Source organism: Gopherus evgoodei, chromosome 17, assembly GCF_007399415.2.
Source record: "Gopherus evgoodei ecotype Sinaloan lineage chromosome 17, rGopEvg1_v1.p, whole genome shotgun sequence".
Taxonomy (NCBI): Eukaryota; Metazoa; Chordata; order Testudines; family Testudinidae; genus Gopherus; species Gopherus evgoodei.
Window position 1 is genome coordinate 5,922,786 of NC_044338.1, and position 26,692 is coordinate 5,949,477.

Consider the following 26,692-nt stretch of genomic DNA (forward strand, 5'->3'; position numbering starts at 1 on the left):
TTGTTTGTGCTGTCATGAGCAATTCAGTTTTTTCATGCTTAGTAAAATTAATGCAACTAAAACAAAAATAAGGCTTACATGACACTAGTCAAGGAGAAATTTCTTAGGAATAGATTGCATAGCTTCTTTGCCCCTTCTCCCTTTATAAACAACCACAGTAAAAGGATAATGTAAAAGAGATAATTTTCGTGTCCAGTCAGCAGGTGGAGCTCAGATTCTGCCATATAAGCAGTTTTCTGACATTGTTTTGGATTAGGCAAATGCTTAGATAACTGAAGAGAGGAAACAAAAGGGAAAAAGCAGAATATTGTAATTTACACACACACACTAAGAGTTTGTGAATTTGGTAAGAGTAATATTTTTTTCAAAGAATAAAAGCTAATTAAAATAACTTTCCTAATATAGAGTATTTTTAAGGGATTAAAAGGTGTATTTTTAATGTTTATGAAATTTAATTTTCTCAGTCTTCAGTTTTCCAGATTCATCAAAACATTTGTTTGTTTAAGATTTCTGATATACAATAATTATAAAAATTAATATTGGTTCACGTGAGCATCTTGTATGATATTTTTTGAAGTATTAAGTGATTGTGATTCTTTCAAAAAAATCTAACACGCTATTTTTTAATCTGCAAAACCTGCAAACTATTTAAATACTGCTAGATTTTTGTCATGCAGTGAAAAAGCTGTAATAAACATATAGTCTATACATAAATTCCTCTTGTAATCATTCATGATCTTTAAATTAAGAGCACAGAAAGGAAAGCAAGAGAAACATTACACAGATATCAAAGGACAACAATAGGAACATTTTGGAAGGCTTCAGCATTGCTGCTGTCCTTAACAGTAGATATCAGTTTAAATTTATTTTAAGAGAAGGGTAGGTGAAAAATGAGAAGATGGGATAGAGAATTTTTTAAATCAATTATAAGACCATCCGTACTCTAGTTTTTGAAAAATGTTAATAGAAAGCTATAAATAAATCAAGACTTCAATCCTGTAAATAATCTCATGCTTAACTTACTCACAGGAGTAGTTCCATTGAAGTCAATTTGACTATTCCCATGACGAAGCTAAACATTTGTAAATATTTGCAGGACACAGCGCCCAATTTAGTAACTTGAAATAGCTACTGTATATAATCTAGATAAAGTAAGTTTGGTTGTAGTGTACCGATTTTGTTTTTCATTAGGATTATCCAAATGGATTCGTCAACAAATCCAGCACCATGAGAACTTTAGTACTGCACTTGATTCGTTGGATGCATTTGCTAAAAAAAATCAAGTGGGCTCTGGTTTTTCAACCCAGTGTAATAGTGAATCTCTGCTCATACATTCAAGTTCAAAAGATCCGTCATCAGCTTCGTTATGGGAGGCATCTATTCATCTGTCACCAGATGTTCCTGTTGAAAGTAAGGTGCAGAATTTGGTCCTGGAAGCTCATTCGCCTACAGCAATCAACACAGTTAATTCTGCAGCATCCAGTCAGTCAAGTAACATCATGGCAACAAAGAAAAGTATGCTTATTTCCCATGTTAAAACTTCATTAACAGTTCTCAGAACTGATATTTTTGTGTTGACTATAAAATCGTGCATCTTTCTTGAAAGAGACAGATGTAAAAAAAAAAAATTATGAAGTGCTGTGCTGTAAAATGGCCACTTCTCACAAATATATGTAAGCTTAGCTCAGGAGATTAAACAATTAGTTGTCATCCCATCTCGTTGTCTTAAAACTTAAAACTTGTCTGACATTATCTTGGTTCTGTATGAAAAAAATGAAGATAATCTGAAGATAATTTATGGTATATTTACATCTACCAATGTTAACATTGTAGCAAAAAAAATGTTGGATTCACATATGGTGTCATTATTTTAATTTTACTTACTCGCATCTTAGTTGGAGTTGAGTCTGAGCTACAATCTTAGCTCCAGATTGTTTCCAAAGTTTAGAGAATTGTACTTCACATGTACTCCCTACCGCTAATAGCTTGTCTAAATCAATACTATGCATGCAAATTACATCAACACTTTGAGAAGTGTGAATCCAAATCTGAATTTAGATGGCTTAAGCTCATCTGTAGTCCTAACCATTTATGACAGATAAGAGAATTTGCAAATAGAGAACATAGTAACTTAAAGTGAAAAATACTGATGTTGACTCTTATCCTACAAGCTCAAACCACACGCTTTAACTTTAGGCATGTGAGTTGTCTCCCTTAAGTCAATGCATAATTAGATGATGGTCTAACCCTTTATACTGGATTTCATTTCACATAATAACATAATTCTGTAAACGTAATATAATTCTGTGATAAGTGCATTGTAAAATAAGGGCAAAAACGAAATCAATTACTGTTGTATTTTGTGATTTTCACAGATGGTCAGAATTTTGGTGTAGAAAATTATATTCACCAAGAGAGAGGAGAGAAAAACATATGGATTCCAACCAAAAAAGTCCTGCCATCAAAAAGAAGGGAGAAAGGAATAGCTGGACTAATGCTGACCTTATGAAACAATACTTCAGCAATAAGCCACTGACTTCACACCTCTGCCTGTGAATGAAAAGAATGTATCTCCAAAGCTATGTGCAAACAAAAAAGACGAACTATTGAATCTAGTCGCCTGTTGTTAATGAACGCCAGTGCCAGTCGTCATTGCTTACAGAACATACACCAAGTAGACAGCCTTACAACTGGAAAGAACTAGTTCCTCAGAAAAAAGGAGTGAGGCTGCAGCTGCTGAAGAACATCCTGCTGAGAGCAATTCTGCACTGATGGAGTCATAGATCAATGCACTGAGTTATCTTCCAGTAAGAGGAAAAATTGAACTTTCAACGTTAAATATACCATAGAAGCAGAAGCTGAGGATGACAGTATCTATTTTACACCTGAACTTTATGATGAGATGAATCAGAGGAACAGCAAATTGAACCATTAATTCAAACATGTAGTAATACTGTGAATCAGAATGAACATGGAGCTTGCATTGTAGCTGAAGATCTTTTTGAAATCAGTACTTCAAAAGTAGTAAGCTCAGTTGGAGAAATAAAAAGTAATGATAACATGAACACAGAATTAGCTATAATAATGCAAAATGACAAGATTAAGGGTAATGCAGATAGTGATGCTGAAAGTATTACTAGAGCAGGAGAAGTGGAACAGAAAAAATATCTGGAAATGGACACCAGAAAAAGACAAGTAACTTTCCAGATCACGAAACAAAGGTGTGTCTTCCTTCTCATTGAGCAGTACTAGTCCATAGCTACAATGTTTTACAGGAAATTTAGAAATGAACTTCATTATGAATCACTTATATTTCTGGTAGCTTTTTTATTGACTACGTAGCCTCACTAGTAGAGAAATGGTGGAATTGTATTTTCCATTTTATCTCTGTTATCTGATTTGATATTTTTTTTATTTTGCATATGCAAATAATACTGCTCTGCTGTTTTCTTCAGACTTTATTAAGATTCTTCTTCACAATGTATGGACAAAGAGCCAAACAAGACCCAGGGAATCATAAATTGTAGACCAAATAATACTGTACCTGGAACTATAGGGTGAGGACAAAATCGCTCCGCTGTCAATTGAATTCATCTGGTGTTGAGCACTAGCAAACAATTGCTGTTTAGCCCCCAAAGAAAATAAAACTTCAAGCAGATATAATTCTGTGCATTTCTGTTATATTTTAAAAGATTAGTATGCAGAATAGGCACATTCCTTGAGCACCAGTTAATTTACGAGAGCAACCCTAGATTCCCAAATTAGGGGAGCCATTTTCCATTCCTTCAAGTCTTTCTTCACAAAAAGAACATATCAGCAGATGAGTGATATTGAGCAGACTGCTTGAAAGTTGATGATACTAATAACATCATTACGTATTCTTCCTTTGTTTCATGTGTAAATAGAAAGTTGAGATAAGCTAATATCATTGACATCCCTTCAAAATTTGCTGCTTCGATGATCTTTTTTATGATCAGGTTCTGAGATGTAATGACAGCCAAAGAAGAGTTCACTTTTCTACCTTATAAATGCACTTCTTATGCTGTATTTGACCAAGTAAAATATCACATGAACTTTGAAACTTTTCTCTGTATATTTTATTTTGAAATATTTCAAACATTTTTGTTAATTATATTGGGCTAAATTTTGGTCCTACTGCCATTATTACATACTGAAAACCAGAACAAAGAGAGTTCTTGTTGCAAAATAAAGCAATAACTTCTATTAGACATTTAAAGAACACAAAATTTGGAATAATTATTTCCAGGGCCTCACGTGTATCCCAGGTTAACGTGGTGAATTAACTATTTGACATTGAAGATTAATGCAGAAGGAAGGATTTTGCTGTGATGAAACATTGTGACACACATGGTTGAGAAAAACTAGTTTTTGTTTCTGTTGTTATATTAATGAAGTACATTGCGGGGGGGGGAGGATCCAGGGACAATGTAAATTATTTATGTGGACATTTATATATTTGGCACATGAGTTGAGTTGGAATTGCACATGTGACATTTTCTTTAATAATCAGACTAAATAATGCTATGATATCCCCTTGTTCAAAACTGTACGTTTTCTTGCATCAAGTATTGTGAATTAAACAGCTTCTTTTCTTTCTATATTAAATATTGCTTTAAAAAGATTAAATCATATGTGTTCAAGTATGGTAAAAGATGGGTAGAATATGATATCTCTTTTGCATATACTGCATTAGATTATTTAGCACTAACCTGTAATTCATTACATGACCTTTGGCTCAAATTCTTATTTCCTCTATTGCAGCAGATAAAGAAAAAAAATTACATAAAGTAAAAATAGTCTCCTTTTACATAAGAACAGTCGCTATAACTCAAATTTCGTCTGACTCATAACTATTCCACAAAATCCTAATGCTGCAGATTAGTATTATATTTACTTTATTGAGCTCATCTTTAGAGCCCTAGGTGGATACAAATTTATATTCATGGATATAAATCGGTGTCCGCAGAACCGCAGAGCCCTCTCGGGAACTGCAGCAGCAAAATGAGCAGAGCACGGGGCAGCCACTCCCAGGAGCCAGTGCACGCCGGCAGCTCCTCTGGCATGGCTGTACTGCCAGGCATCAGGCTCACCAGCAGTTCTTCCTGGTTGCACTAGTGTGTGCAAGTGTCACGCATGCCACCATACTGGAGATGTGGAAGGGATGCGGGGAGAGATGGGGGTGGTACAGCTGTGCCAGAGGAGCTGCCAGTGCAGGGCACTGACTCCTTTGTGCAGTGGTCCCATGTTCTTCTCCTTTCATCGCTGCGGTTCCCGGGAGAGCCAAGTAGTTTGGCGAATACCGATTTATATCCGTGGATATCTGCATCTGTGGGTATAAATTTGTATCCGCACAGGGCTCTACCCATCTTCAGTCAGTAGTAACTTTTGTTGTGGGGTTGGTAGGTCAGATGGCTAGTAACTTTCCTTCTTCCTTTCTTCATGCCAGCAGCTAACATTGGAACCCTTATGTTAGATTTATATACTGGTGACTGAGCTTCTTTTCATAACTCCTGCAAGAAACCTAACGGTTGGGGGCGGGAGCGGTGAGACTTCTTGTTCGGGCCTACTGCAGTAGTTACATTCTTGATCTAAATGCTACTCTTAGTTTTATAGTTCATCCAAAATGCCTAGTTCTCCATGGTTTGCCAGGCTTCTGCTCCTTGTAGGGTTTTGAATGCTACTCTAAAAGGCCTGACGTAATCTTTTCCAGAAGGTCACATGGAAAATGCCTTTTTATATTTTTGTGTTTAAATCTAAATGTATAATAAAAATCTTCTATCACTTTTGGCTTTGTGCCTTGAATCACAAGTACTCTCTCTATCTTCTTTCAAGTCTTTCATAGGAAATCTCTCCTCTGTTTTCTTATCATAAGGAGCCTCTGGACCCTTCCTCTCCTGAATTTTTGTCTTGTCTTGTGTATGTCTTGACTTATCTTGTTTTGATTATAAACTCTTTGATGCATGAAACTGGTCTTATCTATGTTCAAGCACTGTGTTAATTTGCAGTTACTATATCAATATATAATATCACAATATATAATAACATTGACTTAGGACAATTGCCACCTATTGAAGTAACATCACTATTCCCATTAGATACTGAGTTTTCTTTGGAGTTTCCCATTCAGATATTCACCAGACCCATCCTAAATCCTGACTGTTACACAGTTGCTTGGGAGAACTGATGGAATCATAGGCCTAGTTAGTATTGCTACCTTTTTTAAATGCAAAAACTATAAATTTAGTCCTACATGCATGTGCTCACACACACAAGCTTCTTGTTCTCATATATATACACATCAGTGATTGAAAAGCATTTTATTTTTAAATTTATCAGAGATTTGTGGTGATTCAAAACAACAAAAGTAAATTGGTTACTTAGCTGTCTACTTTGCATGTAAATTTTTTTTGTCCTAAATTAAAACTAACCTAAAACTGTGTTTGGACTTCTCAAGTCAGTGAAATCTAAATTATGGAAAGTATCCTATTATTTTGAAACAATAATTAATATTTCTTTTGTGCATAAAATAATAATCGAATTCCAAATTTATTAAAGGACTGAATGTGCAAAGAGCATGCAAACGAAGAACCAAGAAAGCTGCTAGTAGGGGAAATGGCTTCATCTGTGAAAGAAAGGTACAATATAAAGAGTAGATTGAATGGAGTTATTAAATGTGGTAGTGGCAACTCTTGATAACATATAAGAAAAATAAATATACTACCTTTTTCCTGTGAGGTGAAATAATGTGCATGGTTCTGTATGGTTTATTAGTGATTAATATAATTATTGTAATTGAAATTTTCAATAAGTAATATAGAGACACTTATTTCTGGATTGAAAAATTGCCCAAGAGATCTAAATTTGTAGAAATGAGTGCTAAGTGCCTTATTAGCATCAGTGGGACTTGAGGTTATTCAGCACTTTGCAGAATTAAGACCATAGTTTGTAATAGACATCTCCTTTCTACATAAGGACTCTTTGCTATTTTTGATTAGTGTGTAATTTTTAAGGAGCCTAAGAACCTAATGCCTTTGAAACTTAATGGGAGTTCAGCACCTAACTGCCTTAGGATCCTTTGAAAAATTCCAGACTAAGTGTTTTGTAGCCTGTAGCCAGATTGCCTCTGTAATTTTATGTTTTTGTTAAATTGAGAATGGTCAGTACTTGAGTGGAAAACCTCCAAGGAAACCCCGTATGCTACAAGATGTTGTATTGGTGATTAAGCAGACAATTCTCTTCCCTTATATAGTATTAAACTAGTACCCCACCAGCATGGTGCAAGGGAACATTTTGACACTGTAAAGTCCTTTTTTGTCTGAGATTTAAAACTAAGTCACTAAGTGCTTGTGGTCATTAAATATCACTGGCCATTTTCTTGAGAGAGGGTATTAGTCCAAATGTCCTAGCCTGGCAGCTCCTCAGCTGACGGAACTCATGTAAACTCCAAATATCAGTAATTTGTAAAGTACTTCTGGGTTCTTCTGAAACAAATGATGTTATTTCAATATATTATCAACCAGCAGTTTTGTTTATGCCATAGATTATAAAACACAGACACTGCATCTCACATTCCAGAAGCCGATAAAGGAGCAACATGATGTGGAGTAACCCTCGGGTCTGGTCTAGTACAACATGCAGTCCTACCTCTAAAAATGTATTATTGTAGTTATATTTTCTTCATAAATTGTAGTCTGCTATTTGTTAAAGTGAACTGTTTACTCAGGACTGGCAAGTTAATCTTTTAAAGTACTATTTGAAGACCATTGATTGTAATTTTGAGTCATAAAATTAACGTGCTCTCAGTCTACTGATGTTCTATAAGTTCTCCATTACTATTTTTTTTTTAAATTCCATGGCTGCAGGCTGCAGCCCTTATCACATGAATATAGGTGATCAAGTCTGTGGCGCTACGTATGTAAGTAAGGGGTGCAGTATTGGGCCCTAAATGCTTTACAAAACCATACTTTAGGGTGTGCTCTAATTTCAGGAAATATTAACCTATTCAAATACATTGAGCTATTCAGAGTAAAATAAAACTCCAATATACAAGAAAACTACATTGATGCTTTACATTTCACTATAATTTAGAGAGTAACTTCTAAAGTACAAAATTTATTAATTTCATTGAATAATACATTTTAAAATCTGGCACTCAAAGTTGTGTTTGGAATCTGATGCCAAGTCTATTTTTTTGTCTTATTTGGTCTGCTGCTCAAACCTCTTTTTTGGAGACTACAGTATTATAAAATATCTCATACATAATATATATAAATCAGTCTAGTCATTTTTATTATTTCATATGATACATATTTTACCAATTAATGTAAATTTTAAAGCAATTAAATATTGATTCAAATGGATTTGTGCTTCTAATATTATTTATTTATATTTGAAGCAATAACTTTCATTAGTATATTACTTGATAGTAATGGTTTTTATTTTTAAATAATTATGACCTACATATTTAGACTTTAAATGTTTAATACATTAATTTATATATTGCCTTATTATATTGTGGAAGGAAACACGCAGCCAACCTTGCAGGTCAGGACTGTATTGTATTGTCTGTGGAGCTGAAATATTACCAAAAGCAGAAGGTAAGACCTGTTCCAGCTCATTGGGGTTAAGGGGGTAGTACAGTTTTTTTTTCCTTGCACCTCTGAATACAGAAAGTACATTTTAGAATAATCATTAGTTAACTAGAAGGATAAGGTAATTAGTAAATTAATTATTTCATTAAGACAGATTTTAGATTTACAAAATTTCTTTTCACTGACATTACAGTAAGGCAGCTTCTTCGTTTTCACCTGAAGTCTCATTGCAGACAGCAGACCCTCTTAGAGTGTGTGGAACTGTGGTCTCTGACTGACAAATAGCATTCTTTATTATCTATCCCACTGGCTTTTTCCTAAATTTAGAGACAGGCTGGTGAATAACCATAAAAGTGGTGGCTAATGGAAGCAGTCTTACTGTTGCTCTGTTTATGATAGTGTTTTAAACCTCAACATACTAATCTGGCTTGCAGCACAGCTGGCATCTATGTAAGTGAAGTATGCCAGCTAATTGGATAGCGCAGTCTGTGACAGTTGGTTCTGGCAGCATCCCCAGATTAGAGCGATCAAGGGGCATGAAATATATTCCAGTTACATTATATTCACTCATTAGCATATTTTTATAAAACCATATAGACTGCAACGTCACAGCAGAGGCTACAACTTTATTAAAATTCTTAACCAACAGGGACCATTCCTCCCAACTACATGTTTGGGCTGTTCCAGTGCAGTTTTCAACTTGGCACCAGTGACCCTGGGTTCTACAAACCTAAGGGGAGCTATGAAGGCCATGTCTCGCCCCCTTAACACTATCAGGCCTGCTCAGGGAGCCTGGTTGGCAGTCAGAGTCCCAATCCACTCCCCATCTACAAATAGGAGGTAGGAAAAATTAGATGAGGGGAGCCACATGCAGCATGATGTGGAAATATGCCACCTCATTGTACAAATATTTGTAGTAAGAGGAGGCACTAAGATATAAACCTTGGTATCAGAGGCCTGGTATGAGGCTTAAGGCCTGAACTAAAGTAATGGTCAAGACTTCGCTAACATAGAGCAAAGTTAAGCTGTGAGCGAGAGGCAGGCCCTGCTCACAGAAGCTGGCAAGGAAAGGACTAATGCTGCAAGAAGATACGTACCTAAAAGGTACTGAACACTAGAGATCAGAACATTCACATACTTGCACATTCCACATAGATAACAAGGAAGAGACTGACCTATCCCAATGACGGGCAAAAGGGTAATATGATGGATAGAGTTGTTTTGTTTGAACCAACATGTACAAGGTGAGAGGCGGCACCTTACTGCGTAGAGGGGTTGTACCTGGCTACGTAGAGGGGCTGCACCTCAGTATGTCAGGAGTGATGTGTAACTTGTTTGTACCGGTGTATAAGAATGCATCCCTGGGGCGATGTCTTTGTCCGGCCGAGGGGGCAGTGGAAAGTCCCACCACTGACTGAGCTGAGTCCATTGACCGTGGGTACATATTTGTAGTATGCCCTGTAGAGTAACGATCTGGAGGGAACTACTACTGTATCCAATACGGCAATAAACCTGGCCGACGTGCCTTCGTACCTTACTAGACTCTGTGGTCATTGGGGGTTCTCTTCGGGTCTGCTGTGTCAGCTATCTGTGCAGAGCTGGGGCAGCACACAGAGAGAACACACGCACGCAGCCAAGTGATACCAACAAGGAGAGAGCAGAGCACCACACCGGTAGCATCTGACAACACCTCTGACAACAATATTATACTCTGGGCCCATGCCCAAGAAGTCCCTTGGGTTACAGGGTCTTCCCATCGGACCCTTTCTAACTCACCAGCTGTGCTAGAAACCACTGAAGTTACAAAATGTAGTTTAATCCCCCCAAATGGACCTCAGAGATACTGGATGAGGTTGAAAAAACCCACATAGCAGCTTTTCAATTTTGCAATATGGGAAAAATTCTTCCAGATCCCCAAACGAAGTCTGGCAATGAGCCTCTACCCTGGCATCTAAAGAGATCTCGCCCATTAGATAGGGAGAATATGGCTATGCCTACGCTATGAGCTAGGAGTGTGATTCCCTGCTCTCATACACGTACTCACACTAGTTTTCATTCAGTGTAATGTAGCCACTGTAGAACAGGTAGTGGCAAGATTGTGCCAAGTACCTACTGTGATAGACCCAGGCCAATTGGGAACAGCAGAGTAGTAGAAGGGTGATATACTGGCCACTGGATAAGCAGTTTTCTGTTCCCTGAGTGACCAGAGCTGGGGCTGCTCCAGGCTAATGAGAACACCTGACTCCAATTAACCTGCTAAGAGTTAGGTGAGGCTGTTAAGCACTTGACTCCAATTAAGGTCCCTCTGATGCTATAAAAGGGCTCACTCCAGTCAGGCCAGAGGAGAGGAAGTGCTTGTGAAGAACTGGGAGCAAGAGGCATGCAAGAAGCTGAGAGTGAGTAGGCACACTGCTGGAGGACTGAGAAGTACAAGCATTATCAGACATCAGGAGGAAGGTCCGGTGGTGAGGACAAAGAAGGTGTTGGGAGGAGGCCATGGGGAAGTAGCCCAGGGAGTCGCAGCTGTCGTGCGACTGTACCAGGAGGCACTCTAGACAGCTGCAGTCCACAGGGCCCTGGGCTGGAACCGGAGTAGAGGGCAGCCCGGTTTCCCCCCAAACCTCCCAACTCCTGATCAAACGCAGGAGGAATTGACCTGGACTGTGGCTTCTACCAGAGGGGAAGGTCTCTGGGCTGTTTCCTGACCCACAGAGTGAATCTGTGAGGCAAACAAATCTGCCAATAAGCGCAGGACCCACAAAGGTAGAGGAGGAACTTTGTCACTCTATTCACCAGTTTCAGGCAAGTTGGTACTTAACATGGCTAAGCCATGCCTTCCTTGCCACGTCCCCTGCTACACTGCTACTGTATTTATACTCGGGAATGCTCAAGGAGAGCTACTGTGTACACAAGCTGGGAATCACACCCCACCCTCCTAGTGGAGATGTAGCCTCAGAGTGGGGCTTGAATGGAACCAAACTGGCAGCTTGGCAGCAGAAAGCAAAAGAGATCAGAATGGCTACTCGCAGCAATAAAAGTAAGGAGAGACCATCCTCCAGAGCATGAGAGAGCTAGGCACATGGCCCCTCCTAACTCCTCTGTCCAATACCAGTTACAGTAGGCAGGTCAGAATCCATTTCCTGGCCACCAGATGAGATAGCCTTCCTCCTCCCATCATTGAAAGGGCTGTGGAGGAATGAGAAAGGTATGGGAGAGGGTGCTGCTACACTTATTATTCAGGGATGGGAAGGGGGAACCAGGAAGAGTACAGAGAGCACTTCCCCAGCTGCTCCTGCTTGGTGATCTCCAGGTACCCTCTTAACCCAGGGGTAGAGGAAGTGAGGGCTGTCCCCACTGCTTCTGAATCCATCAAAGTAAAACTTGGCTAGCAAGATGAGCAGCATTATATGAATACAGAAAAGCAGGCCAAAGTAGTAAAGTATCATCCACTTTCAGAACCACCTACTTTTGGGGCTTGTCATAGGGTGGCTGGTTCTTTAAGGTGAATCAGGCTCATCCTTGCCTGGTAGTTTAGCATAGTGACTCCTGCTGTGAAAGGATCAGGGAGGACTGCATAGAGAGAGAGAGAGAGAGAGAGAGAGGAGGAAGATAATCCAGGAGAGAGGAGCAAGGGGAGTTCTTTTTCCCTGGGAAGAGGCTGGTGAAGGCAGGCTGGAGAGACCCACAGGGAGCAGGTTAGGCTCCCATGGGAGGTGCTGACATAGGGCCCGTGAGAAGCAGGAAGGTTCCTTGGAGATGTTGCCACCATTCCCAGGCAGGAGAAGCAGTCTGCTAAGAAGAAGGACATCCAGAGAAAAAGCCTTGGGAAGCAGTGCTCAGCCAAAGCAGCAAAAAAGGAACTCTGCAGTCTCCAGGAATAGTGGTCAAGCATGGGGAACTTCATTCACAGCCTGAGAGGGGTAGAAGGATCTTTTGTTTGGATGTTGATGTGGATTCTATAGTGGGATTTTGTTGCCCTGAAAGGGAACAGAACTGGAAAAGGGAGCTGAGCCACTGAAGAAATAGCCAGAGAGAGGCTATCACAGGGCCAAAGAAATGGCTAACGAGCACTGGAGATGTCAGTTCTACCACCAGGGGCGCTACTGTGGCAAGTGGAACACTTAGAGGGCTATGTGGTCTAATGTCATCAATGAATTCCTGACCTTTCATCTGTTTCTTAAACATTAAATTGTTCTTGTGCCTTTGGCAATTGATATATAGTGAAGTGGAAGCGTGGTACAGGAAATGAAACCATTCTGAAGCTCTGGGGTGCTTTAGCATTGGTGGGCACCAAGGTGTCTTATTGGAAGCAATAAGGTTTATACTGTTTAGATTAGACTCCTGATTTCAGTTGATTGGAAGTGTAAAATCTGTCATTTTGATGAAAATTTAACATAAATGCAATTTATGGAAAACAGATTTAAACTCACTCATCAGGTTAGTATTTATACTAGAAAAAACCCACTCATTGATAAGTAGATTTGGGATACATTAGAAAAATAAAAGAAGGTCACTGTCCAAAGCCCACTTAAATCAATGGAGGTCTGTCTTTTCATTGACTTCAAGAGGTGTTGGATCAGGACCTAAATTACCACCTTGTAAATGTGGAAAGTTTGCAATGTATTCAAACTGGGTTGTATTCAAAACTGTGTATATAATAAGAATACCTTAACCCAGGCCTGCACAACATATGGCCCGATTCAAAGGGCTCTGGGCTGCCCGCAGAGATTCCTAGCCACGCCTGAGATTTAAAGGGCTCAGGGCTCCCAATGGCTGCAGGCAGTCCAGAGCCCTTTGAATCCCGGCCGCAGCTCCAGCGGATGGGCTGGGGCAGGGATTTAAAGGGCTCAGGCTCCCCTCAGCAGCAGGAGCTCTGGGCCCTTTAAATCCCTGCCCCAGCCCTGCAAAGCTCCACGTTCCCCCAGCCGCTGGAGCCCCGGGCCATTTAATTTGACCCTGAGGGCTCCCAGCCACCTCTTCAGCTGGGAGCCCCTGGTTGATTTAAAATCAAGTGTCACCTCCCCACCCCCAACCTTCCTTTTTGGCCCACAGCTGTTTTGGTGGGGCAGCGCTGGGGAAGGAGGGTTTGTTTCTGCAGGGCTGGGCGGTGCTGGGGCTGGGTGTTTCCACCGGGCTGGGAGGTCCTGGGAGGGGGGGTGTTTCTGCGGGGCCAGGGGGTTTCGGCCCTCAGCTCTTTTCTTTGGAGTAATGTGGCCCTCGCCGCTTTACGAGTTGTGCAGGCCTGCCTTAACCTCTACTTTTTTAATTTTAGGAACTTTGAAAAAAGCTTTCTGCAGTAATGCAGAAGTGCAAGTAGTCCAGAAACTCTTTAGAAATACAAATGTAAGAGCTACAAAATCTCTTAGCAGTTGCATGTGTGAATTAGGTGCCATTTCAGAAGATAATAATGTGGGGTTGATCATCACAGATGATGCAAGTCTTAGTTATCTTAAAGAAACTTTGAAAGTTTATCAGACTCAAGTGAAGTGTGAAGGTAAATCTCTCTGAGGGCTAATTAATACCCCATAGTGGTTGCCAAATCCTTATTCATTAAGAGCTCACTTTATCTGACTTATCATGTGAGGCCCCCCTCACATTCATGGAATTTGAATTAAGTGCTGTTGAGATTCATCGGCTCTTCCTTTGAGTCTGTTGGCAAGTGAACCCTTTAACATTTGTTTCTCCCAGGCTGTATACCCATTGCACTGAGCCAGGAGTGAGTGAAATTCAAGTACTTATCGCTAATACACCTTTCATAGTGCTTCAAAAGGATAAGATCCACCCAAATGTCTCCTTGTAATGGTGTCTGAATTCCATCTCAACCAATCCATCAGCCTCTCATTCTTCTTCACCAGGCATTGTAATTTACCAGGGAAAGCAAAGCTACATAAAGTAGGTGTCAAGTGGTATTGCAGCATTATTACCTGGATAATACAATTTTTTTTTGCAGATGTATAAAGTTATTTTGGCATTTGAGGACAAGTCGAATGAGGAATCAATCTTTGCTTTAATATAATCTTAATTAGTTAAACTTTATTCAGCTTTTTTGACCAAGCAGATATCCCAGTCCTGCAGGCCACTTCTTCTACATCCAACCAAGCCAGCTTCCATGATGTTCTTGAGAAATGTCTCCTCTTTTGAAATCTGTATAGCTGCCACACCAGTTCTACCCTTTTAACTAGGCAGTTAAGACTGATATTCTTTACAGGAAAGCAGTTGTTTAACAAAGGAGTCCTCACACCTCTTCTAGAATGTAGTAACTGTTAATGCTAGTCAACCTCCCAGGACTAGGGAATATGCAGAAGCAATTCTGTGTGGTAAAAGGAAGGTTACTCACTTGTAGATGGAGTGCTACACTAAATTCATTGTTTGGTGTAAGCAAGCATAACTCTTATCGACTTCTGTTGAGATCCATCTGTTTACACGAGCATTGAATTTGACCTGTTACCTTCTGATCCACACCAGCCCATCTTCTCTTCCTCAATTCTTCACGACATTCCATGGTATTCTGATTTGGGGGATCTGCAGAGGCAATATGCTTGGTGAGATCTTGTTACAGATAACTAACCTTCCTTTTATTGCACATTTAGCTGATATATACCAAAAGCAAAGAAAAAAGATTTTTGTTAATGTGTAGACTGGGTTGTTACTACTAGACTGCATAGTCTATTAGATATGATTTTGCCAGGTGATTCTAATTGAATGAATTATTCTCTTATTAAAATTATTAAATATTACAAAGTTTTCCTCTTTATTACTTTTCTGTCTCTTATTTATATACTAAAAACTGAATGTTTGGATTTTTCACATGTGAAACATTTCACAAATCAAACTCATAATATTACTTTATTTTAAGATGTCTCTGGATGTATGTATGAAAGGATTTTTTCTTTCTTTTTGGAAGACTTGGACACCGGTTTATCTTTAAATGCTATCTGGAATGTGAAGAAATGTTCTGTGACCAGCTATTTGCAATGCAGAAACTGTGTCATTTGGTCTATTTCTCCATGTCCTTTGATAGGAGCTGAAATTATTAATCTCAATAACAGTGCGCAGTCATGGGTAAGTTCAACTGGTTTATGTTGTGTATCAGAGGTAGCAAATTAGTTGTATGTATTGATTGAACATATCTGAATGCCAGTTTTAAAGAGAGTGAAAAATATACTTTTATATAAGGAAAATATAGGTTACTTAAGTCATGCTTCTACCAGGTTGGTTTGAAATTATTTACACTACAGTGTTTAGTAACTGAGAGTAGGTCACTTTAAATCAAGACATTTTTCAGTGTCTGTAGCTAATTTGATAGACTGTCTGTAGTTTTAATGTTATTATCAAAATATCCAGCATTTAACAATATTTCATATAAAGGGAGCACTGATTGATCTGGGAACAAAGCAGAAGAGCAAAAGCTCATAAAAGGTTGTTACAAGGAGGAGGGAGGAAAATTGTTGTTCTTAACCTCTGAGGATAGGATAAGAAGCAATGAACTTAAATTGCAGCAAGGGAGGTTTAGGTTGGACATTAGGAAACTTCCTAGCTGTCAGGGTAGTTAAGCACTGGAATAAATTGCCTAGGGTTGTGGAATCTCAATCACTGGAGATTTTTAAGAACAAAAATGGTCTAGATAATACTTAGTCCTGCCATGAGTGCAGGGGACTGGACTAGAAGATCTCTCGAGGTTCCTTCTAGTTCTATGATTCCATGTTTTTAGATTTCAAACATGAAATTTAATCTTACTCTGCAAAATTATGTTTGGACAGATATTCACAATCTCTTTTATTTATATTTATAAAAAATAAAATTGGTTAACTTTTGGCACTACAAAGAACACTAATCAGACCTTGTTGTATATGTGTGAGGAGAGAGATGGCCTAAAAGAGTCAACAGCAAGTAATTCAATACAAGTGTTATATTTCCAACTGTACTAGCAAACTATGTTGTCAGAGGGTCTCCTTGAAAACCAGATAATAAAGCTGTGCACATTTTTATATAGTGCCCTTAACTCTAGTTCCTGGTTTAGAGTAAAGTCAAAGTGAGTAGTTCTATCCTGGATGAACTGTGCAGATTAACCTCTCTAAAAGGTACCTGTAGGATGCTGATACCTTTACTTAATCCTTACTTGGGCAGAACTCTCATTGACTTCAATGGGGATTTTTTTATGAATAAAAGCTTAGCAAAAACTGACTAGTGACCTTAGGATTTGGCCCATATGCATCATTGTCATCAGTATAAACAATTCATAATATGCTCTATTATAGTGAAGATGAAACATGTAATATCATAGAGATTGTGCAGCACTGTATTCCATAAATATTGGTAGTTAATTGTATTTAATTTTTCAAATAATTTGGGGGTACACTGTGTAAATGATGCTATGCATAATAAAACTGTTTTGTATATTACTTTACCCAACAATATAAAATAGCTGGTCACCGTACGTTATAATAAGTTATAATAAAATGAGTTCATGTTTTACCATGTTTAGATGTTTTGAACAGTAATCTTTTATTTTTGTGTTTTTTAAAGTGATGATTTTGTAACTTATGCTAGGAAATATGAAGGATTATGGGTGCAAATGAGAGCAAGTGTTTCATCCTTCTGTTGTTTTATGTGAGAGTGTAGCTTGTACAGCCAATGTCAGCCAATATATAGCTATGGAATCTGTTGTCATTAGATTTATATATTTCTTATTTTTATTACTGTGCAGAATAACCTAGCATTACAGTCTTAATCTACTTCCAGGTCTTAACCGCTCCCTTTCCTTTTTAACTGGAAACATACCCATTAATTGATGTTTTAGTATTTTTACCCAATGTAGACCACCACCTTTACAAATAATTTTTCCTAATATACCTCAAACTATTTAGAAAGTACAGTAATAAAGTTCTTGGCAAAAGGTACTGCTTTTCCTTTTTTTAGTTTTCCATACTGTTCAAGAAGGTGATAATTAACACGTAATCAACCTCTGAAGATTGTAATTGAACTAGAGTACTTTATTCTGTGCATCAATATGCTGATATAGTACAATAGAGCACCCAATACACAAAGATTATGCAAAGTGGTAGATCCTTATTTTCCTGCAAGAAAAAAGCTTGATTAGGCGTGTATAATGGCAAAGGTAACATTTTATGAAATCAAAGGGTGACTGTCTATGGAGGAGTAAAATAGGAAGCGAAAATCAGAAAAAGGTGGTCTAGTAATTAGAAAATATCAGAGAATACATAGTTGGTTATAGCAAAAGGGCATTACAAAATCTAGTAACCAAATAGTTGGATATTGACTCAGCAACTGGGCTGCAAATGAGAGACAGGTCTGTTAATTCTTCTTCAAGTGATGGTCCGTATGTGTTCCCCACTGTAGGGTAGGCATGCACTCCCCCATATGCCTGAGACTGGAGAATTCTAGCAAATAGTGTCCGTTGGTCCACACCTGTTCCCTTGTTCTCTTCATGCTCCATGCCAAGAGGTGGACATACTGGTAAAACTTTTTTCCCTTCCCCTGAGGGCATTCAGCCCAGAGGGGATCAAGAATCTTCTACTACCAATCTTATCTGTCCAAGGAGGGACCCCCTCCTCGGGACTGATGGTATCAAGTGCCTTGAAGTCCCCCATAACCTGTTTTTTCACTCCTCATATTGGCCTTAGTATTCACATACTTGCCCAGTGCCTGGTACTACTTAGGAGTACCTGTGTTTTAGCAAGACTAGCAGAACCTTTGCCAAGTAATGTACTGGACAGTGAACTTGTAAGCATCTGCTTTAATACTCACCTCACTTTGGTTCACAGCTCATCCTGGCCTTTCTGAGTGTGGTTCAGGTCTTTCACCGGGCCCAGTGCTCCAGGATCTTTCTTTCTACTCCACCAGTCAATGAGGTCATGTAGGAACTGGCAAGAACTCTGTGGCACTTGCCAGTTGCCTATGTCCCTACATCTAAGGGGGCAGAAAAGCTGTTCTTTGTCATGGCTAAGGGAGCAGAGTTCTTATTGTCCGACCCTGCCCCAAACTCTCTGGTTATCTAAGCAGCCATAGAAGGGTCTAGACAACACCACCCAAGGGCTACCCGTGCAGATAAGGAGGCCAAGTGTTTAGACCTTATGAGAAGAAAAGTGTTTCCTTCCACCAACTTCCAATTTAGAATTTCCGGCTACCAAGCCCTCCTGGCAAAATATGATTTTTTAAAAATTATTCTAAGTTCCTGGATTGTAAAGACAAGTTACCCCAAGAGTATGTGACTCAATTGCAAGCCCTTATTGATGAGGGTAAATTAGTGGCAAGAACCTCATTACAAGCTGCAGTCGATGCATCTGATTGAACTCACACCCCTGGGTTTAGCAGGCCAATGCTCAAACCACTGAGCTACCCCTCCCCCTCGTCTATGTATACACAAGCCCCAAAGAGGAAGTACCATAAGCTATACCATTGAGTTTCTCTCCCCACCTCCTCCCAGCATCCTTTCCCTATCCCTCTTCAGGGACCGCTGTCATGATAAGAGCCTCCTTCAGGAGGTAAAAATCCTCCTCCAACCAGGAGCCATAGAGTGAATACCTCTTCAACATCAGGGAAAAAGGGGTTTATTCCAAATATTTTCTAGTCCCCAAGATGACTGGAGGGTTGTGACCCATCCTCCATCTGAATTAGGCCTATCCTCTTATCCCACTGCTTCCTTGAATACTATGGAAGATTTGACAGGATAGAGAACGAGTCATTCTTTTTGCACCCAAATGGTCCAGGCAATTCTGGCTCCCAGTTCTCCAGCATATGTCAGTCTGGCTGTGCATCAGTATTCGTCCTTTCCTGGATCTTTTGACTCAAGGGAATGCTAAAGTCATACATCCCAACCCAGAAGCTCTTCACCTCCCGGAATTTAGATGGCCACTGGAACTAGAATGTTCCTGTTCCAAAACTCTGCAAGCTGTTCTTACTAATAGGAGTGTTGTGGGGATGCACCACTCACCAGCGGACTGGTGCTTCCTCCTGGTACTCTGAGGATTAGTTTTGAGGCTGATGCGCTCCCCCTCCCAGGGTTTTTAACACCATCACTCCGCTGGCCTGCAGCTCCTCCCACAGCCTCAGGAACCCAGCATCTTCTTCATGGCTTGGTCCTCCAGCCATGTCACTGTCCATGTTCCCCACCTGCCGGGGAAAGTTTAGCTCCTCAATAGTCCTAGGAAGTCTTTCTGCTCTGTGCTACTTGCCAGTGACTTGTAGGGGAACCCAGGCCCACCCTCTTCTCCAAGTTCCAGCCCAGAAACCCTCAGCTCAGCAGAGAGCTTCTCTCTCTGGCCTCATTTCTCTATCCCTGGGCTTCTTCCTACACCTGGAGAAAGGAAGAAGTGAGTGAAGACTGCAGGCTGTGGTCACTCTGTGGGAAGAGGGAGGAGGCTTTGGGAACTGGCAGGCCCAGGAAGAAAAGGGAAACCAGTGGCAGGATGTTGGGTGTCAGGAACAGAGATGCTATTTGTTTCTTTAGAACATGAGTTGTTCAGGAACAAAAATAAGCTTAGGACAAATGATGCTAAAATTGAAACTACATTTACTTTTACTATCATTTTACTGTAACCAAATATCAATTTTTTTAAAATTGGGAATTCATATATTTATTGTAAACAAAGAGTCAAAAGAAATTGAAATGATTATTGTATGCTACTAAAAGGAAAATCAGCACAAGCAAAATGTTTTAGTGTGAGGAAGCTGGGACTCAGTTATTTTCAGCTTGCCTTTGCATGTTCTTGAGTATGAAATTCTTTCTGCTGTTGAGCAATGTGATTTGAAGAGAGAAAAATCAACACCAAAGTTTAACACTGCGACCTAGTCCATGATTTTCATGTCTGTTGTCAGTTTGAGAGATCAGGTGTCATCTTAAATTGAATGTCCTCCTTTCTTTATAAATTGGGAACCAAAGGATTTTTCGTGTAATAAAAGTGCATTGTTATGGCAAAACAAGTTTAAAATGTTTTCAATTAAATTAGTTCTATAATAAATAGCCTTCTAATGAGGACATACAATATTTTTTTTTCTCCATGAACGTAGCTTGAACTTCAGTCTCAATTGAAGGGTTACCATAATTATGGAGGGGAGGGATAGCTCAGTGGTTTGAGCATTGGCCTGCTAAACCCAGGGTTGTGAGTTCAATCCTTGAGGAGGCCATTCAGGGATCTGGGGCAAAAATCTGTCAGGGGATTAGTCCTGCTTTGAGCAGGGGGTTGGACTAGATGACCTCCTGAGGTCCCTGGTATTGTATGTAATTCATGCTTTTAAATGTATTATTTAAACTAGACTTTAAGAAAGCATCCATTTATATTCAAAGTGCAGTATGCTAATTCAGCATAAAATTTATTTGCATTTGGTTAAATTATGCTTGCTATTGATCTAGAAATTTCCTTTGGCTTGTACTAGCTACAGTGTGGTTTGTGTGAGATGAACACCATGTGAATGATTGCAGTAACCATTTTTATTCCTGAAAGTTCTCCAAAGAATTTTACATACTTCCATGTTTTCTTCTCTGTTAAAATGATAGAATGCTCATAGCTGAAAGCACTTTGAAACCTATAGGAAATTTTTTAGTGCGACAAATCAAAAGCACTCCTGGTGCTTTGAGATCCAGCCCAGCTAATGTGATATATCTTCCCTTGCCTATTAAAAGTTAAACCAAGCTCTTTTGATAAAGGTTTTTTAACTTAAGCAGTTGTTACTGTAACTGATTAGACAGTCAGCTGTTGAGATAGTAGCTTTTATATAACAGGATATTGTTTTGTTCATCATGTTACCACATTTGGTAAACTTTTATCTTAATGCGCCTTTCGGGAATACCAGTCTGACCTCAATCTGAGTAAAGCCTTAATAGTCGACGTGAGGGATGGTTGCAGGAGGTGGCGCGCTCATTTTCGCAGACTGTATATTTGTTATCGCATGTTAATCAGATTCATCATTCTGTTTAATAAAGATTTCATCTGCCACGCGAATGCATAATCGGCTACGTCTGAGTGACTGCCTTTTGTCTTGAGCAGATTGCTAAAACTGCATTAAGCATCATTAGACAAAAATGACGACCTTATTAATTTGTCCTTTATGTGTTTTCTGGCAGATTGGACCTCATTATTATGCAAACACAGTACACAGCGCAGCATCAGAAGTAGCTCATTAATGTTTCTTTCCCTTAGTCTGCAACAGATTTTTATTGTGAAGTGTGCATAAAATAATTGCTAATTATGTGCATTAAATTGTACACTGCCTTTCTTAATTATGATTTTTTTTATGTTTTGAGAACATTGTAGCCACAGGGTAACAGTACTGAAGCAAGTAAGTCATAGAAACTGAATTATATACACACACATTTTATTGCCCATTTTCCTGACTGTAATTGTATGAAGAACAGTTAGGACAGCTCTGGATTGTTTTGCAACTGACTGATTCATCTGTAGTTTTTTCTTTTAAAAAAACAGTGAGAATTAATTGTCAAAAATTAAAGAAATATTAATCAACAAGTAAACACAGGTGGCATTAAAATTTCACTTCTGGAAGAAATGAAATCTTGTGGCTAGCAGACATTTTTTATTCTTAAATTGTATTTATTGAATTAAAATGGCTTCATTATTTATACACCATCATATTTCAATAACAGTTTTAAATATTTCCTATTGTGTTATATTTACCCACCTGTCTTTTGTACTTCCTATAACCTCTATTTATAGCTTAATTCTCCTTAAAATATGTAAGTACAGAGGAAATTAAATGTTAGGATTTGGCATTCATCTGTGGTTTGACAACTTTGTCCTAAGTGCGTAATTGGTTTAAGCTGGTAGTGCTTCATACTTATCCATAGCACATCTTCTGTAATCTGTCTGCCACTGTAGCTGATAAGACTTGGCCACAACTGAAGTTTTTGCAGTACTAGAAATGAAATCCTGATCCATTAAGGGTTTGCATGGATTTAGCTTTATAATCTGGTTTAGAAATTGTGAGTAGACAGATCTAGAAGGATACTAACATTGTTTTCAAAAAGATGCAAAGAAAATCAGTAGATCAGCTTAGTTTCATGGTAAACTCTGGTTGACAGCATAACCTATGTAATATAATGCCTTTATTTCTGAAATAGGGAAAAATAGTTTTGTTGTTTGTTGGGCATTTTATCATTTTTAACATTAATTACCGTCAGAAACTGATATATATAACAGAATTATTTGAATGACAATTCTCCTTTTGTGGTATTTACTATAGAGCATGTTAGGTTATTGGTTTTACTGATTAGTATTACAAAGTAAGTCAGTATTAGTAATTGAAATATTGGATGTCAGATCCTTATTTACTGATAAAAGTTTAAATAGTGTATGGCAAGCTAATTGGAAACATGTTTATTCATCAAAGTGTACTTTTGTATTTTTATTCACAGGGTGATTTTTGACTATGCTAATGGACAGACTTATTCTGAACTATAGTGAGCAAACATCTCCTTATTATACCAGCATCTCAGACGTATTGATTATATCTACATAATTAATTATCTGATTGATATAACACATATGTATTTATTTGAATGGAAATGCTGTTGCAAAATTAATTAATTCTTTTTTTGTATTAAAATGCCTTACTGTTGACAGGGTTTTGAAAAATGCCTTGGAAATTTTCAACAAGAACACTCTATAGCACTCTATTGTTTAGTTTAAAAATTGTTTAAGAATTGTGCTGTAAAATTGAGTGCCCTTTTAGTTATTTTAAATCAGGTCTACAATATTAAATGCAATATGAGACATATGTATGTAGTATGAATTTTAGTATGTAACTATAGACTTTATACATATAAAATATGTAAGTGTCTATGTGTGCACACTAGAACAATACAAACAACACACACAGTGACAAATCACTCAAACAAATGTGCATTGGTAAGCAATACTGTAAGTGCCGTAAGTGGAGTAAGGCTAAATAGGACCTACATCCACTAAAATTTCAGGCACGCTGCAAAAATGTTGGTACTTTACCCAAATAGATTTTTTCCTCCCACTCCAAAATCCTTGCTTTTCTTCTCCTATGAGTCAGGTTAGCTGTTCAGCTTGCTTTGCCTCTTGTTGCCCTCTCAGTTGTCCCTTTTAACAAAGGATTCTGCCTTAATCCACTCTTTTTTATTCCAAGATATAATTATATTTCATACAGAAACAGTATAATTCAACCTCGGGATTATAAATCCCGCTCTCCCACTCATAAAACAATCAAACAACAAGGAACAAGACCGTCCCTGGCATTTGCAGATGTAGCACAACTGAAGTCAGTGTAATTGTGCTGCTCATACAAGGGCTGAGTTTAGCCTGAAACGCTGCTCTACAGTCAAAATGCTTCTGAAATAAATGTAGTCCAACTTTACTAATTCTGGGTCACTGAGAACGAAAGTGATACTTAAAATTGTTGATTGGCTCTAGTTTTCAAGATATGCTATTGGGTCAGTATATACAACCCTTGACTTGAGAATGGCGGAGGATAAGTGAGTTATAAAGGGAAGGGACCTCAATTTAAACCAGAAATGACTAAAATAAATCTTTGACTGGATCTATGAATAAATCTGTGACTGGGTTTGGACAGTACATGCTTTTTAGGCAAAACAATGAATGATGCAATCTGAAGCTGGTATTGCGTCATACATGATATGAATTGCATCATGTTATTCCTAGAAGTCACGGATGATGCAATCATAACGAAGCTTACATCACTCTGCTGAACAAATTGCCCTATATCAGCTCTAGAAATCATACAGTGTCGTGCTCTCTTATTTGTCAGTGTTTGATTTTGCAAAGGGACACCTTTCTGTTTAGCCAAAGTGAGCAGAGATGCCTCGTACTTGTGTGAACAGTGCAGATAACTTCTGCTATGTTTGTGGTGAAGTGACTTTTGCATCACAAAAGCGCAATATAACCACTATGGTTAAGAGAGCCTATCACCTTCATTTTGGCTGCAAAATTGGATATCAGGACAAGGGATGGGCCCCACACATATGCTGCAACACTTGTGCAACAAATCTTCGCCAGTGGTTGAACAGGAAAAGGAAATCTATGCCTTTTGCAGTGCCAATGATTTGGAGAGAGCCAACAGATCATACCAGCAATTGTTCCTTCTGCATGGTGCCTCCAGTTGGGAAAGGTGTGTCAAAGAAGAAAAAGTGGACTGTGCATTATCCAAACATTCCATCAGCTATACGCCCAGTACCCCACGGAGAAGGACTGCCGGTTCCTGATGCACCAGAATCATTCTCACTTGGACGAGGAAGAGGATGAAACTTCTGGTCCTGAACCATCAGTGTCACAGGACCCACATTTTCTCCCATCCTCCTCCTCTGAACCACACCTCATAACACAAGGTGAACTGAATGACCTTGTCAGGGATGTGGAACTACCCAAGAGTAAGGCAGAGCTGTTGGGCTCCAGACTACAGCAGTGGAATCTCCTGGCAGGCTATCAGGGCAAATGGAGCCCATCAATGCTTGCAGACTATTGCTGGACAGTGACAAGAGGTGCTCCATTTAATGAATACAAGATACAGGCCAAGAAGCGCCGAGTAGACACTGAATAGGACTAAACTATGTACATAATAGTTTTTTGCCTTTTATTTCATAATAAATTTTATTTATATAATCCTTTTGCTGATTTTTAAAGTGTTACATAAACAGGACAGATAAACTATTATCATGTAAAGCAACCATAAACACATGAAAAGACCTAGGTTTACAATTTATGATTAAAACTCTATCTACACAATATACATAGACATAAAATGTAAAAACTTAAATATTTTAGAAACAGTAGCCAGTCAGTTTTTTTAATTGTCATATTTGAATTCAGCACATCAAAATACATAATTAATATCACATTTTATCTCTGAAGCAGACGACTTCTCAAAAATTGTAGACCAGTGAAATCAGAGACACAATCACTCATCTTTCTTCTATTAATTACACTACATCTTCCAGAAGAGAGAAAACAGTTAGCTATAGCAAAACTGCATGCACATAGTGCTCTAGCGTTTTATTTTTTTATTTTCATGTTCAACTTTGTAAACCATTTTTTCATTCTGCCCTTCATTCTTTTGCAATTTAGTAATTCAGACGCATGGCAGGATATATTTGTTGAGCTAGGCTTCAAGAGGACATAGGCCACACCCTTACAAGTGATTCCTGGGCACTTTTCAGAGGCTTAGTGATAGTTCCTGGGTAGTAGCATACTTAGGATCTTGGTCTAGCAAGCCATAGAATAGGAGGGCTCACATGAATCATCGAATCATAGAATATCAGGGTTGGAAGGGACCTCAGGAGGTCATCTAGTCCAACCCTCTGCTCAAAGCAGGGCCAATCCTCAACTAAATCATCCCAGCCAGGGCATCATTAAGCCTGACCTTAAAAACCTCTAAAGAAGGCGATTCCACCACCTCTCTAGGTAACCCATTCCAGTGCTTCACCACCCTCTTTGTGGAAAACTTTTTCCTAATATCCAATCTAAACCTCCCCCATTGCAACTTGAGACTGTTACTCCTTGTTCTGTCATATAGTACCACTGAGAACAGTCTAGATCCATCCTCTTTGGAACCCTGTTCCAGGGAGTTGAAAGCAGCTATCAAATCCCCCCTCATTCTTCTCTTCTTCAGACTTAAACAATCCTAGTACCCTCAGGCTCTACTCATAAGTTCTGTGCTCTGGCCCCTAATCATTTTTGTTGCCCTCCGCTGGACTCTTCCCAATTTTTCCACATCCTCCTTATAGTGTGGGGCCCAAAACTGGACACAGTACTCCAGACGAGGCCTCACCAATGCCGAATAGAGGGGAATGATCACATCGCTCAATTTGCTGGCAGTGCCCCTACTTATACTTATGAGCTTGGTTTAAGTAGAATGGTCATGCCCTGGATATTTTTAGAAGCTCTGTATGTGAATTTCTAGGAAAGAGGGGCTGGGGATTATCTGGAGCTGTTCTTCCCCATGCCCCTTCTCTCTTTGTCGCTAGAGCTTCATGCTCTCCTCTACTGCAAGGCATTGAAGGGAACAAATCTGAGTATAGAAGGACACTGGGGCATCATAACTTCCTCTCTGGAAGGAGGCGGCAA

The 26,692-nt window shown here is 38.9% G+C and overlaps 1 protein-coding gene across 1 annotated transcript in view; it reads left to right on the forward strand.

Moving 5' to 3' along the window:
* Positions 1 to 5,851, forward strand: part of BRIP1 (BRCA1 interacting protein C-terminal helicase 1) — a 112,567-nt gene extending 106,716 nt beyond the window's left edge. Inside the window, 12 exon segments of the mRNA XM_030536627.1 lie at positions 1,192 to 1,515; positions 2,376 to 2,414; positions 2,417 to 2,536; positions 2,539 to 2,562; positions 2,565 to 2,615; positions 2,618 to 2,673; positions 2,676 to 2,760; positions 2,763 to 2,803; positions 2,805 to 2,841; positions 2,844 to 2,900; positions 2,903 to 3,197; positions 3,199 to 5,851. Of these exon segments, the coding sequence (XP_030392487.1) occupies positions 1,192 to 1,515; positions 2,376 to 2,414; positions 2,417 to 2,536; positions 2,539 to 2,562; positions 2,565 to 2,615; positions 2,618 to 2,673; positions 2,676 to 2,760; positions 2,763 to 2,803; positions 2,805 to 2,841; positions 2,844 to 2,900; positions 2,903 to 3,197; positions 3,199 to 3,259 (1,190 nt within the window). The 3' untranslated portion in view covers positions 3,260 to 5,851.
* Positions 5,852 to 26,692: the final 20,841 nt, after the last annotated feature.